The sequence below is a fragment of the Rhinopithecus bieti genome, unplaced genomic scaffold, assembly GCF_001698545.2.
Source record: "Rhinopithecus bieti isolate Rb0 unplaced genomic scaffold, ASM169854v2 scaffold_8675, whole genome shotgun sequence".
In the NCBI taxonomy this organism is placed as follows: Eukaryota; Metazoa; Chordata; class Mammalia; order Primates; family Cercopithecidae; genus Rhinopithecus; species Rhinopithecus bieti.
Window position 1 is genome coordinate 4,996,789 of NW_016806447.1, and position 16,100 is coordinate 5,012,888.

Below are 16,100 nucleotides of genomic sequence, written 5' to 3' on the forward strand. Positions count from 1 at the left end.
CCGCCTCCCAAAGTGCTGGGATTACAGGCGTGAGCCACTGCGCCCGGCCAGTTGTTTAGTGACCTCTTCTTTGGGTTTGACCTTTGGGAATCCAAAGAAGGAGCATGGCACCATCGCTGCTGTTTGAGTCCTTGCTCTTTTGGACCTCACTCTTCTTTTTTTTTTTTTTTTTTTTTTTTTTTTTTGAGACGGAGTCTTGCTCTGTCCCCCGGGCTGGAGTGCAGTGGCGGATCTCAGCTCACTGCAAGCTCCGCCTCCGGGTTTACGCCATTCTCCTGCCTCAGCCTCCCCAGTAGCTGGGACTACAGGCGCCCGCCACCTTGCCCGGCTATTTTTTTGTATTTTTAGTAGAGACGGGGTTTCACCGTGTTAGCCAGGATGGTCTCGATCTCCTGACCTCGTGATCCGCCCGTCTCGGCCTCCCAAAGTGCTGGGATTACAGGCTTGAGCCACCGCGCCCGGCCAGTCCATACATTTTCTAATTTCCCTTGTAATTTCTTCTCTGACCTATGAATTATTCAGAAATGTTGTTTAATAGCCAGGTATTTAAGGTTTCCCTAGATGTCTTCTTACTGATTAATTTGTAATTTAATTCCATTGTGGTCAGAGAATACACTCAGTATGATTTTGATTTTTTTAGACTCAACGAGACATGTTTTATGGTGTACGGTCTATCTTGGTGATTGACTTTGTTCCCTTGAAAAAACGTATATTCTTTGTTGTTGGATTAATTGTTCTATAAATGTGAAACTAGATCAAGGTGGTTAATAGTACAGTATTCTTTAGATCATCTATGCTCTTAATTTTTTTTTTGTTTAGGTCTATCAGTTCTTGAAAGAGTGCTGTTAAAATCTTTCATTATGTTATAGAATTGCCTATTTATCTCTTGTATCTGTTTAATTTAATTTAATTTAATTTAATTTAATTTATTTATTTCAAGACAGAGTCTTGCTTTCTTGCTCAGGCTGGTCTTGACCTCTTGAGCTCAAGTGATCCACCCGCCTCGGCCTCCCAGAGTGCTGGGATTACAGGCATGAGCCACCATACCTGGCCTATATCTATTTATTTTTGCTTCATGTATTTTATTATTTTATTATTATTTTTTTAGAAATGAGGTCTCACTCTGTTGCCCAGGCTGGAGTGCAGTGGTACGATCATAGCTCACTGCAACCTTGAATTCCTAGGCTCAAGTGATCTTCCCCCATCAGCCTCCTAAGACTTATCGGCACAGCTCACCACACCCAGCTAATTTTTTCTTTTTTGTTCTGAGAGATGGGGTCTTGCTCTGTTGTTTTGGCTGGCCTTGCTGTGTTGTTCAAACTCCTGACCTCCTCCTGAGCCTCCTGAGTAGCTGGAATTACAGGAGTGAGCCACGACGCCTGGCTGCTTTATGTATTTTAAATCTCTGTTATTAGGTATTTGCACAAGATTGTTTTGTCTTTCTGATACATTGTCCCTTTTCTCATTATGAAATGCCTCTCTTTATCTCTGGTAGTGGTCTGTGCTTTGAAGTCTGTTTTATCTGATATTAAAATAGCCATTCCAAACTTCTTATACATATGTTTGCATAGTAAATCTTGTTGATTTCATTTACTTTCACCCTATCTGGTTTTTATATTTATATTTAAAGTGTTTCTTTCACAGACAGCATATAAGTAGGATCTTTCCTTTGTATACATTGTGTCAGTCTTTGCCTTTTAATTGGAATGTGTATTCATTTATTATTTCTGCTACCTTAGAGATATGGTAGTCCCCCCTTATCTATAGTTTTGCTTTCTGCATTTTCAGTTACCTATGGTCAACTGTGGTCTGAAAATGTTAGTGGAAAGTTCCAGAAATAAACTGCTCTTAAGTTTTAAATTGCACACCATTTTGAATAGCCTGATGAAATCTCGAGCTGTCCGTCTCTGTTCTGTTTGGGACATGAATCGTCCCGTTATCCTGTGTATCCATGCTGTATACATATGCTACCTACCCTTTTATTGCTTAGTAGCTGTCTAGGCTTTCAGATAAAAAAAAATACAATACTATGTATTTAGGGCTTGGTACTATCTGAGGTTTCAGGCATCTGCTGGGGGCCTTGGAACATATCCCTCATGGATGGGGGGGACTACTTAACACACTAAATTAATATCCATTTATTATCTCAGTTTCTGAGTCAGAAGCTTGGGCACAGCTGCTTCTCTGCATGAGTCTCACAGGTGGAAATCAAGGTGTCTGCAGGGCTGCATTTTCTGGAGGCATTAGGGGAGAAACCATTTCCAGGCTCACTTAGGTTGTTGGGCTAATTTAGTTCCATATGGTTGTAGGGCAGAAGTCCTTATTTCCTTGTTGGCTAACAGCTGGGGGTTGTTCTCAGCTTCTGGATGCCACCCGCATTCCTTGGCTCATGGCCCACTTCCTCTGCCTTCAAAACCAGCAACAGTGGTCAAATCTCTCTTACACTTAAATCTCTCTGACCACTCCTTCTGCCTCATCTCTGACTCACTCTGATGCTAAGAGCTCACATGATTACACTGGGCCCACAAAGATAATCTACCCTAATTAGTAACATTTAACAGCTAATTAGTAACAACAGCTAATTAGTAATATTTATTCCATGTACAAAGTCCCTTCATATCAGTACTGAAATTAGTTTGATTAACTAGCTAGGGACAGGAATCTTAAGGGCATAGCTTTACAATCCTGCTGACCACAGAATGTTTAGACCATTAACATTTAATGTGATAATTGATGTTTTTGGATTTAATCCTATCTTTTATTATTTGTTTTCTGTTTGCTCCTGTTTTCCTTTCCAGTTTTCTTTTGTTTTGAATAGTTTTAGTATTTTTTCAGCAATATCTTTTATATATTTTTTTAGTGATTGCTCGAGGAATTACAATATACATCGCTAATTTTTCATAGTCTACATTGTACCCCTTGAAATAAAAAGTAGGAACTGCCCATCCATTTCTCCATCATCCAGGAAAGATGTTGGTTCTGAGGCTGACATACCTATAAAGGACGGTAACTACCATGGCTTCCAGCGCTTTGGCGAAACCTCAGCTGTGTGATCTTCTGGCCAAATGTCTGTGATTTCATATTGTTGGAACCTTTATTGTATCCCTGGGGGTTGCAGTTATCTGTAAGATTGCTGTGGCTGAAGCAAGAAAGAAGACACATGCAGATTTCTACAGAAATTATGATTCTGTGAAAGATTTGGAGGAGATGGGGAAGGCTGGTATCTTTCAGAATACAAAGTGATTTTGGAATGCAAAGGATTTCTTTGGGTTGAATTACCTAGAATTTTGTCACTTACCTGTGTTCCTGAACTATGAAACATGAATATGTGGTCTAAGAAATAATTTCTCTTGATAAATAATTAACAACAAAAGAAGTAGGAACCTTGCAAACGTATTCCCCTCTCCCCAGTTTGCACTTTATGTTAGAACTTCATATGTACTACATTTATATGTCTTCAGAACCCCAAATACATTATATGTTTTATTTTAAACGGTCATAAATATTTTTAACAATTTATTAAAAAAAAGTTGTCTTTTATATTTACCTAGCTCTTTACCGTTTCTGTTGGTCTCTCTTTTTCCCTAGATTCCAGTTGTCCTCTAGTATTATTTTCCTTCAGCCTGAAAAACTTCTGTTAGCATTTCTTGCAGAGCAGGTCTGATGGTGACAAATGTTCTTAGTTTTTCTTCATTTGAGAATGACTTTATTTTACTTTAATTCTTCAATTATATTTTATTGGATATGGAATTTGGGTTGACATGTTTGTTTTGTTTTGTTTTCCTCTCAGCACGATAAAGATGTGATTCTTCTGTCTTATGATCTCTGTAATTTCTGGTGGGAAATTCTCAGGCATTTGAATTGTTTCCCTATACATAATGTTTCATTTTCCTCTAGTTGCTTTCGAGATTTAATTTTTATCTTTTCTTTTCATTAGCTTAAATATGATGTATTTAGACATAGTTTTCTTTGAGTTTATCCTATTTGGGGTTTGACAGCCTTTTTGAATCTGTAAACTTACATATTTTACCAGATTTGGGAAGTTGTTGGTCATTGTTTTTTTGAAATATTTTTTTTTCTGCCATAATCTCTCACCTCTCCTTCTGAGAGTCTAATGAAATGTATGGTGGACCATTCAGTATTTTCTCATAGGTTCCCGAGACTCTGTTCACTTTTTCCTAAACTTTTTTCTTTCTATTCTTCAGTTTGGGCCATTTCTATACATCTATCCTCAAGTTCTCTGACTTTTTACTTTATCATCTTCATTCTGCTATTAAGCCCATCCAGTGAGATTTTAAAATTTCAGATACTGTACTTTTTAGTCCTAAAATATACATTTGACTCCCTTTTATAGTGTCTATTTCTCTGCTAAGAATTCCTATCCCTTCATCCATTTCAAGTATGTTTTCCTTTACTTCATGTAGCAGAGTTATAAGGGCTGCTTCAAAGTCTTTATATGATGGTTCCAACAGGTTTTGTTTTGTATTTTGTAATAAGTAGAGATGGGATGTAGTGGGCTTACACTGCCATAGCAGATCAGAATTATCTTTTAACATGTGCATAAACTAAGATCAAAGAATAACATCCACTCAACAGTAATGTTTGGTACTAAAAAAAAGGAAAAGAATAATGTCCTCTTACTTCGTTCTTTTCCAGGTAGGCAACTTGAGCTATGAATAGTTAATTCTAAACATCTAATATTTGAACACATAGAACTGAAATTTTGGGGAAGTGGAACTTTTGCAATTACTGTTAACCTATGATGCTCTGTTATTAATTTACAGGTATCAGGACCTCCCCTGTCAGATGATTCAGGGGCTGATTTGCCTTAAATGGAACACCAGCACTGAGAACCATTTTGGTTCTGAACTGGGTAGGTGTGATTTCCCATACTTAAAGCCGTGCAGCCTTTTCACGGGTACTATTTTGTGGCTTGCTGAAGACCAGTTTTTCAGCTGAAACCTCCAGTGATTGATTCCATGAGAACTTCTGATAGAGAAAGAGCTGTGCCACTTAGAAAACCAGAGGTAGTATTTATCTCTGAGATGAAATCCCTTTTCATAGAGCATATATCTCTTGCTCTTAAACTAATCTCCTGCATTTTATTGGATATAGTAATGTGAATTTTGGGTGACAAGTGCTCAAGAAAGATATATACCTATCTCCCTTATCAGTCATTTGCCCTGTGGGCCTGTAAAGCAAGATTGATTGATTATAGTCATACCTCACTTAACTTTCTGAAAGATGCATCCTTAGGTGATTTCACTGTTATGCTAACATCATAGTCTACTTACACAAAGCTAGATGATATAACCTACTATACTCCTAGGCTATATGGTACAGCCTATTGCTCCTCAGCTACAAACGTGTATAGCATGTTACTGTGCTGAATACTGTAAGCAATTGTAACACAATGGTAAGTATTCATATATCAAAACATAGAAAAGGTAATGCATTGCACTATGATGTTATTGTGTCTATGATGTCACTAGGCAATAAGAATTTTCAGCTTCATGATAATCTATGGGACTACCATTGTATATGCAGCCCATTGTTGACCTAAACATTGTTATGTAGTGCATGACTATAGTTGGCAATATTTTTCCCAATAAGGAGAGATCAGTGCTATACCAAATTATTGACTTCCTTTTAAATATAACTTTTTTAGTGTTAAAAAACCAAAACAAAAATCAGACTTTTTTTTTTTTTGAGATGGGATCATACTGTGTTGTCCAGGCTGGAGTTCAGTGGCGTGATCTCGGCTCACTGCAATCTCTGCCAACTAGGCTGAAGTGATCCTCCCACCCCAACCTCCTGAGTAGCTGGGACCACAGGTGTGTGCCACAAAGCCCGCCTAATTTTTTGTATTTTTGGTAGAGACAGGGTTTCACCATGTTGCCCAGGGTGGCCTCGAACTCCTGAGCTCAAGTGATCTGCCCACCTTGGCTTCCCTAAGTGCTGGAATTAGAGGTGTGAGCCACCGTGTCTGGCCAATCAGACCATTTTGAGTGATAATTTATTTGCTCAAGCAAGTCATTCAATGTTTAATATCTCATTAACTATATAAAATATTATGATGATAAATTCCCACATTCCCGTAACTTTTTTTTTTTTTTTGAGACGGTGTCTTGCTCTGTCACCCAGGCTGGAGTGCAATGGTGCGATCTCCGCTCACTGCAACCTCCACCTTCCGGTTCAAGCGATTCTCCTGCCTCAGCCTCCTGAGTAGCTGGGATTACAAGCATGGGCCACCATGCCCGGCTAATTTTCTTGCATTTTTAGTAGAGACGGGGTTTCTCCATGTTGGTCAGGCTGCTTGAACTCCCAACCTCAGGTGATCTGCCCGCCTTGGCCTCCCAAAGTGTTGGGATTACAGGCGTGAGCCACCGTGCCTGGTCATACACATGATAGTTTTGATTGGTAATTATTCTAAAGATTGTCTTAAAAATTAGCTGTTGACACATCTAATTGAAATCTAAGGTTTTCTTAAACTACATAGTATCCACCAATATTATCAATATATGCAATGTGAGAAAGCAAGTGAGATAGAAATTAATTTTTAGAAAGATTTTATGTAAAATAGTTGATGGTATATCCTCCTGTGCTTTTAGATGCTGCTCTTGCACTTGAGATGACATCTTCTTGCAGCAAGAGTGCTGATATCCCAAGAGGAGAGATTCATGGTTTTGATCATTTCCTTCTGAACTGCCTGAATTTTCTAAGGAAGGCCTTCTAGAAGAAGGAAAGACAAAGACTTCCAAATGTTTCAAAGGAAGATTGAACAAATGGCCCTCCTCAAATGTTATCCCATTACCTTTCACGTCCACCGATGCTATTTCAAGATATATCCAGTGGAAGAACAGTGATATGGTTCTTGTTACACGAATGTGTATTTACTATTAGGAGATTGTATATTTTAAGTTACCCATGATTAAAAGTGAGTTAAAAAGGGGGACAGAGAGAAATATTATAAATGGCCATGTTACTCATGCATTGAACTTTGTGTGTTTTCTGTATAAATGTGTACATTTATTTAGGAGTGGGTTTGGTGGGGGTAGGTGATAATGAGGATCAGTTGAAGAAAATTGAAGAAACTAGGATCAGTAAGAGAAACTGTTTGCTTTGCCCGAATTTAACTATGAAAACACACTTAAAAATCTTACATGTTTCTAGATATTAAGGGAATATGTAACTCCTGTCCATGGGTAGACATGTATCTTTGGTTTCTGTACTTATTGTTGATGTTCTATCAGTATATTATGAGACTCTGGCCTCTCTGCTGATCTTCTAAGAACCACACTAATGCAAGCTTGACAGAGAAACCGCTTTTGAATGACTTACTACAACTCTGGCATTGGTTAGTTCTCTGTATTGTAAGATTCTGGTGCTAATGTTCCATACGGAATTGATCAGGACTGATTACTCTTCTATGAACCAATTGCTATTGAACCACCCAGCTGAAGAGGCTTTGGGGAGAGAATGTTCATGATTATGGACTCCACTTTTGTCCCCTAGTAGTTTAAGGGTGATGCTAGAATCCAGAGAAGTTCCTGTCTCCTTGTGACCTCAAACACTTAGGCCTTCTCAAAAACTTTCCGCCAAGGTGCAAAATCATTTACCTACATTCCACACATCTTTTCCAATGCATGGATCCAGAACTTTTTAGGTGGGAGGAATAAACCAAGTTGGCTACAGGTTCTTGATTTCTGGGTTTCTAGTCATGCTCTGCTTTATCATTTTAGAGAATGGTTGTTTAAGGAATCAGAATTTGTGTGAGTTTTTTTTTGCCTTAACCAGTTAAGAGTGTGTTGCTTTTTTTCCAAAGCCATTGACTAGAACTTAGCTGAAGAATTTAACTAGGACTTTTCTTTTTTACTCTGAGGAGCTTATTATTGAAATTCTGACCTTAGATATTTAAGCCTCAAAAGAGTAGGACATTCAAGAGGAGGCAAATAAGGGGTTTCAATGTACAAGTCTATTTGGTGGTTAAATTAAAATTTGGTCTTGATTTAAAAGCTCTACTTTTAATCTGTGACCAGGTGTTTGACTATATTAGTATGGCTAACATGCTGAAAAAACTAGGGTATCAGCATTAATAGGCTTCATATTAAAATGTTACTATTTTATTTTTACTTTGAAAAACACTGCCAGTAGATTCTGCAGCATGGCAAGCAGGTAATACTTAAAGCCAAATGGCGCTTTGGCTTATTTCGATACTATTTTTATGTAAAGATCAGTGTGAACATATCAGCTCAATGGTTGAGGTTCTAGAATCAATTACCTTACAGTTTTTATACTAGCTTTTGATATCTTTTGCCTATTAAAATACCTTGTGAACTTTAGGATTAAGGAACTAAAAATTATTTACTATAAGTTCAAGTTACGACTTGAGAATCGTATCTAATTAGAACTGTGGCAGAACTACTAGAAAAAGAAGATTCTGCAAATTGGTTTCAGTGATTCTTGATGTAATCATAATCATCAACAATAATAGATATTGAACCAAATTGATCCTTTTTTTAAGTTTAAGGTTATTTAGTTTCTCTTGCAAGGATATGATTTAGTCATACGCTATAGGGAATATGTGTATGTACTGTTGGGGAGCAGTGGGCTTGCTGTGTGTATGTATGTTTTAAAATTAATAAATATTATCTTACTGGGCTCCATAGATGGTTTTAGTTTAGATTAATTAAGAGGCTATAAATAATATATACACTACTGTATGATATTTAACAAATAAGTTTGAAATCTGTTAATTCTTCTTGAAAACTTTGGATGTAGGGGTGACAAGCTAATTTTCTTGTATAGCTGGTGATATAAGCAGCATGGTCATAAAACAACATTTCTTGTAAAGACTAACTGGTAAAAGTTGTGACAGAACCTGGTTTTCCTGACCGAGAATCCCTTGCTTGCTTAGAATATCTGACTTCCCATTGAAATGGAACATAGAAAATGTGTTTTCTTATGTGACTTTCATTATTGGTTTCTTTATCTTAGTGGTGCTAAAATATAAGGCTGGACTTGTAATATACTATGTATTAGACTAGATTGAAAAATGTGATCGATTTGTTTTCTAAGCCCTCCTCTATATAACTGAACCATGGTCAGGGGATTAGAGAAGAAACAGAGCACTGCTCCTAAGACTTTAGGCTAGTCTTAGTGAAACGGACTAAATGAATTTTTCTGTTGTTTTTTGCATTAAGTGTTTTTGCACTAGAAGAGGGTGCTTAACACTCCTCTATATGAATAAAAAATTATGTTCTCACATTGTTTTCTCAAGGGTCTTATTTTTTCTGTTGATAGCTTCAGACATGAAATAACTTGAAAATGTAATTAATGTACAGCATATTTTTTCTTAACATGCCCTCTGAGAAGTAAGTACCTTATGTTATCACTCGTGGGTAACTTGTGTTTTGTGTTTATAGATATTTGTGGATATCTGATGTTGAATATATTCTGAGAAATTTTCTTTTAAAACAAAAACCCATCCACAAAACGGCATTTTTCTTTGTGTTCAGTGAAAATTTAGTTTTGCCCATTGCACATTCTTAATTTCTATATTCTCTACTTTTGCACTCAGGGTCATCTCCTGTAGAAGTGAAGTTTCTGGTAACATTTTGGAAAATGTATTGTCAATTAACATGAACATATAAGAAAGGTTCAGGGAAATGAAAACAATATATCTCAATTCAGCATGTTTTCCTATCCCTAAGCTAGGGTAGGATCTCCTATCAGTCCGGAGAACAGGCTTTCAGATCAGTTTACCTCCATCCAGCTATCCCACTTGCTCTAGACCTGGAAAGTGATCTTCATTAATCTTGCTGCTAGGATTTAAAACTATCCCTTGACTCCCACAAAATAATGTTTTAATTCGTCACTTCCCTCCTTAACCTGTTATTTTATTTTATTATTATTATTTTGTATAGAGACAGGGTCTCACTATGTTGCCCAGGCTGGTCTTTAACTCCTGTGCTGAAACGATCCTCCTTCCTTAGCCTCCCAAAGTGCTAGAATTACAGGAGACAGCCACCATGCCCGGCCTCCTCAGCCCGTTTTTAATTGTCTTCCTTGGCTTCTCACTCTTTTTGTTTACATGTATACTTATCTCCCCTCCAATTTTTTTTTTTTTCTTTAACTAGAAAAGCCATTTATTGAAAGGTGTTAAGTTGCTCCTCAACCCACCAGAAGAGTCAGGGTTAGATTCTGAAAACACAGAGGCAAGAACAATCAATACCCAGTGTCACTGCCTCACTGAATTTTTAAATCTATAAAGATGGGGAACCTTATGTAGCACAGTGATTTCTATGTGACATTAGTAATAACCCTATGAAAGTAGGAATGTTATTTATGTTTTGTAGGCAAGATAATAGGCTTAGAAAACTTAAGGAATTGATTCACTGTCACTCAATAAATGATAGAGCCGTGAGTGTTGAAATAAATATATGATTACGGTTATTTATTTAGAGCTGGAATTATTTTATTTATTTATTTATTATTTATTTATTATTTATTTATTATTTTTGAGAAGAGTCTCGCTCTGTCGCCCGGGCCTGGAGGCAGTGGGCCGGTCTCGGCTCACTGCCAAGCTCCGCCTCCCCGCGGTTTACGCCATTCTCCTGCCCTCAGCCTCCCAGTATTAGTGTTTTAGGTAGCGATGGACTACAGGCCCCGCCACCTTCGCCCGGCTAGTTTTTTGTATTTTTACGTAGAGACGGGTAGGTCTTCACGTGTTAGCCAGGATGGTCTCGATCTCCTGACCTCGGTGGATTCCGGCCGTCTCGGCCTCCCCAAAGTGCTGATTACAGGCTTGAGCCACCGCGCCCGGCCTGGAATTAATTTTTAAAACCTGTTTAGATAATATAACATTGAGAGCTTAGACTCCTGGAGCTACATGCCTCCTCATTTACTTCTAGAGGAGAAGACAAGGGGTTTCCCCAGTCATTAAACAACACTTCACTGTTATTGAGCCTAATTTGGATTAGGCTCACCCCTGAATCAATCACAGTAGTCAGGTGAATGACAATCACTGATGACTTGAACCTTGGGCCTCTGTTAAATTCCTTTCCCGGAATTAATAATGGAATCAAAGGGAAACTGGATCATACTGATTGGCTTAGGCCAATAGCAGCCCACCCATGGAAACACATGGCTTCCACAAAGCAGGGCAGGCACAGAATGGACATTGGAAAAATTATCACAGGGCTAACCAGAGATGGACATTTTTTGAAGCTGCAAAAGGAATGCTTTATTTTAGATTTGGATTGACTCTGCCAAATTGTCCCTCAAAAAGACTGTACTAATTTATATTCTCACCAACAGTATATGAGAAAATTTTCTCACGTTAGATATTAATAGTTTCCATTTTGGCCAGATAGATGGGTGAAACTTACCTTGCTTTGGTTTACATTTTCGTGATTACTACTGAGGTTACACATATTCTGATATATTTTATGTATATATATTGGTCATTTGAATTCCTTCTGTGAATAAAAGATATTAAGGTCTTTAAAAAAGGTAAAGCAGATTTTAGTTTGAGTGTTGGAGGCTTCCCTCTATAGATGGTTTTCCTATATCTGACCATAAGGGAAAAACCAGATTCAGATAATATGGTTTGGCTCAAGACATATTGTGGCTAAAAAATTATTTTTGAGAAATGCAACCCAGCCAGGTTTTTTTTTTTTTGAGACGAGTCTCCTGCTGTTGCCCAGGTTGGAGTGAAGTGGAGTGATCTTGGCTCACTGCAATCTCCGCCTCCCGGGTTCAAGAGATTCTCCTGCCTCAGCCTCCCGAGTAGTTGGGATTACAGGCGTGCACCACCACGCCTGGCTAATTTTTGTATTTTTAGTAGAGATGGGGTTTCGCCATGTTGGCCGGGTTGGTCGCGAACTCCTGACCTCAGGTGATTCGCACACCTCGGTCTCTCAAAGTGCTGGGATTACAGACTTGAGCCACTGCCCCCGACCAGAAAGGTTTTTTTTTTTTTTTTTTTGATACAGAGTCTTGTTCTGTTGCCCAGGCTGGAGTGCGGTGGTGCGATCTCGGCTCACTGCAAGCTCCACCTCCTCGGTTCACGCCATTCTCCTGCCTCAGCCTCCCAAGTAGCTGGGACTACAGGCGCCCGCCACCTCGCCCGGCTAATTTTTTGTACTTTTAGTAGAGGCGGGGTTTCACCGTGTTAGCCAGGACGGTCTCGATCTCCTGACCTCGTGATTCGTTCTCCTCGGCCTCCCAAAGTGATGGGATTACAGGCGTGAGCTACCGCGCCCTGCCCAGAATGTATTTTTTTTTTAAAAACTACACTTGTTTTAAGTAAGATAGGTCCCCTTTCTTCTTCTGGGTTTTGGGAGGAAATAAGTCAACGAGAGATTAACACGTCTCCCTCCTGAGGCAGAGGGATGAAGGAGATGTCAGTTCTGCTTGGATGGACAGGAATTATTTAAGGAAAGTTATGAAAGATCTGAGCGCTGGGATTGCGCCGTTGACCTCACATCCATTTCACTAGGATGACACCGCACTGCCTTGGCTCTGCTCAGTACTGCCCGGTGCTGTCAAGCCGTGATCCAGGAGGTGGCAGTAAAGCCCCTCTCACAGCAAGCCATAGCTTTCCCAAGGGCAAAAATACTAAAATCTGAGACGAATTTTACCCTAAGGGTATTATCTGCTTCTTTTTGTCCATGTATTCAATAAATGGCCTTCTTTTTCCATTTTAAAGAGCTGTGTTAAGGAGTGCTCAATCTATTTGAACTACAGGCGTGGCCAGGGAGAACTGTAAAAGACAGGCAATCAGACGGCACTGCTAGTCGAGGGGCGCCCCCTGGTGGGTAGATGTTGTTAGTTAAACACTCTAGTGCAGGTTCCTAGGTGTTTAGGAAGCGGAAGAAATTCAATGCACTTGACCTCCCCAGTCTCTGTGATTATGTCAGGACCTCCCTAGTGTCAGCAGGTGGCCGGTAAACTCAGAGGTCAGCAAGGTAGAACCAGTGGCTAGAGGGAGATCTAGGCTGGAGGGAGCATGGGGGTGGTGGGGAAGAGCTGTGGACTTCACTGAGAATCCCGAACAAGAAAAACAAGTTGGAGAATTATGAAAGTAAATTTGCCTCACAAAATGAAATGCTGTAGGTGGGTTAAGGCAGAGTGGAAGGAAAAATTTCGCTTCCAAGGATGCCAGCCTAATAAGGGTTCTGAACATCTTTGGAATTAATTGGAAACATGGTTTTCAATTGTGATGTCTGTGTAAGTGGCAAAATGTAAGTCAATCTTCATAAAGCTTGGAAATTTGAAGATAAGTCTGCACTGGTACTAGCTTGCTTTCTTGATTATATTTGGAGTACAGCATAGGGAGTTTGCATGGTGCAACCAGACACATTTCCAACTTTTATAGCAGTTGGTTAATATGTGGTTTTAGCCAGTCGTCAGTGCACTCAAATTCCGAATCTGAAAAAGTGCAGGGCATAATGTTGTTTCGGGAAAATAAGCCATGTATTTTGTGTCTAAAATTTAAACCTTTGACACACTTCTCAACGTGCTGATTTGAAAACAGAATCATCAAAGAAAATGAAGAGGGACTGTAGAAAAGGAGAAACGTATTGCCAATACGGAAACAGAACTTTAAATTTTTATTGCTATTACTCTATGAAATCTACCTCTATCCTGAGTGAGGGTGAGCATCTAATTATCCAGGTGGAGTAAATTGTAAAAAATGTTTCTAAAGAAGTTAAAAAATTTATTATGTGCAGAACATGTAATAAACTTTTAATTGAGAACATAAGCCAGGAAGTAAATAAATTTTGCTGGCAGAAAATCAATTTCTCTGTGCTTCTGGAACAGATCTTTGAAGAATAACTGTTTGAAGAGCGATCTCAAATAATTAGCCTTCCAAGGAAACCTATGTGTCTTGACCTGGCCCTGGAGGAGGGGTTTTAGAAATAGGATTGGACTCAGTTTAAAAAAGAGAGAGTGATAGATTCTGCTAATAGAAGATTTGAGAGAATTACAAAATTAAGTCAACAATTGAATTGGACCATTCTCTATCTTTGGTTGCCGTTCCTACCTACCCTGCAACAGACTACTGAAAGAGAGAAAATTGCATCTACAATGAAACAGATAATTCATTTTAAAAGAGAAATTCATTAAAAAATTCTGAAAGGAGATTGAAAGCATACATTGGTGACCAGTAACTATTTGAGAGAGATGTGTGTGCCTTATCTTTCTCTCCTCAATAGTTCTTTTTTTTCTGAGTGAAGATTTTTAAATCTTGAGGCTTCTCCTGATATATGTGAACTGATACATAGAAGCAAATAGGGTTAAATAGCAGGATGTTTAAAAAATCATTTATTTAACAAATATTTATTGAGTGCAGACCATGTTTTAAGTCCTGGAGATAAAGAAGTGAACAAAGGCCGGGTGTGGTGACTCAAGCCTGTAATCCCAGCACTTTGGGAGGCTGAGGCGGGTGGATTGCTTGAGCTCAGGAGTTCAAGAACAGCTTGGGCAACATGACAAAACCCCATCTCTACAAAAATATACAAAAATTGATCTGGCATCATGGTGCATGCCTGTAGTCCCTGTCCCAGCTAAAGTGAAGGATCTTTGGAGCTCGGGAGGCTGAGCCTGCAGTGAGCTGTGATCATGCCACTGCACTCCAGCCTGGGCAATAGAGCGTGACCCTGCCTCAAAAAACAAAACAAAACAAAAAACAAACCAAAAAAAGTGAGCAAAATGGACAAAAATCTCTACAAATAACAAACAAGATAACAAAGAATACCTGTGGATGCTTAAATGTGAAACATGCTGGGTATAAAAATAAAGCCAGGAATAGGGGGATGAAGTGGGTCTCTGACTGCACATTTTGATAGGGTGGCCAGGGAACTGAGGTGGAATTTTATGAATGTCCTGAAGAAAGGGAAGGAGCCATGTGGATCTCTGGGGGAATGCAGACCGACCTGCAAAGGCACAGCCCCTGAGGAGGGAGTGTGCTTGCTGAGTTTGGGAAACAGCAAGGAGGACAGTGTGTCTGGAGTGGAGTGGGAAAGGAAGAGAATGGTGTGAGATGAGTTCAGAGAGGAGGAGGGTGGGGACGGGGAGTGGGTAGGCCAGGTCCTGCAGGCCACTCTAAAGACCTGTGTGAAAAGCTTGCAGAGGTGATGATTTGTTTGTGATAATCCCTTCCACAAAAATCATTCAACTCCTACTGTCCAGTCTACATTTTTCCAATGATGAAGCTGAGAGAGAGATTTTCTCTTTGGAATGTGTCTCTATCTGTTTTTGTGGTTCTCTGGCTAGCCAACTGTATGATGTGTAAGATTACATTTAAGACTGTTGAAAGATTTCTGGTTTAAATTAACCCTAGCTGGGAAGCACAAATGTTTATTGATATATACTAAAAAATATTCAGGGAAATCCTACTTAATACAGCCTTGGTAACTGCCAGTCCACAGAATATTCAAATGCTTGTTTGATAAACAAAACTACAACTGTAATAAGGGTGCATTTACTGATTTCCTGTACACTGCAGCAATTTTTTTTTTTTTTTTTTTTGAGACAGTCTCGCTCCATCGCCTAGGCTGGAGTGCAGTGGTGCGATCTCGGCTCACTGCAACCTCTGCCTCCTGGGTATAAGTGATTCTCCTGCCTCATCCTCCCGAGTAGCTGGGACTACAGGTGTGTGCCACCACACTGCAGCATTTTAAATTCTTCCAATTAATATGTAACTTATATCTAGTAAAATACATAAATCTTACATATATCACATGATAATTTTTATAAATGTATACACCCCTATGACCACCATCCAGACCAAGCAAGGTACAGACTACTTCCAGCTCCTACCACGCTCTCTCTTGCCCCTTTCTCAAACCAAGGTCATCATTATTCAGGCCTCTATCATCATGGATTAGTTTTGCCTGTTCCTGAGTTTCATGTAAATGGAATCTTACTATATGTATTCTTTTGTGACTGATTTCTTTCACTCAGTATGAAATCTGTGAGAATCATCTATGTATTAATAGCAGTAATCTGTTGGTTTTCATTGATGTGTAGTATTCCAGTGTAGGAAAGAAAAGCAATGGATTTACCCATTCTACTGTGGGGTGGAGATTTAT

General features: G+C 39.0%; 1 protein-coding gene across 1 annotated transcript in view; it reads left to right on the top strand.

The window, feature by feature from the left end:
- The window catches only part of CDKL2 (cyclin dependent kinase like 2), a 56,730-nt gene extending 47,463 nt beyond the window's left edge, over positions 1-9,267 (top strand). Inside the window, 2 exon segments of the mRNA XM_017876589.1 lie at positions 4,785-4,873; positions 6,612-9,267. Coding sequence (XP_017732078.1) covers positions 4,785-4,850 — 66 coding nt within the window. The 3' untranslated portion in view covers positions 4,851-4,873; positions 6,612-9,267.
- The last annotated feature ends 6,833 nt before the right edge of the window (positions 9,268-16,100 follow it).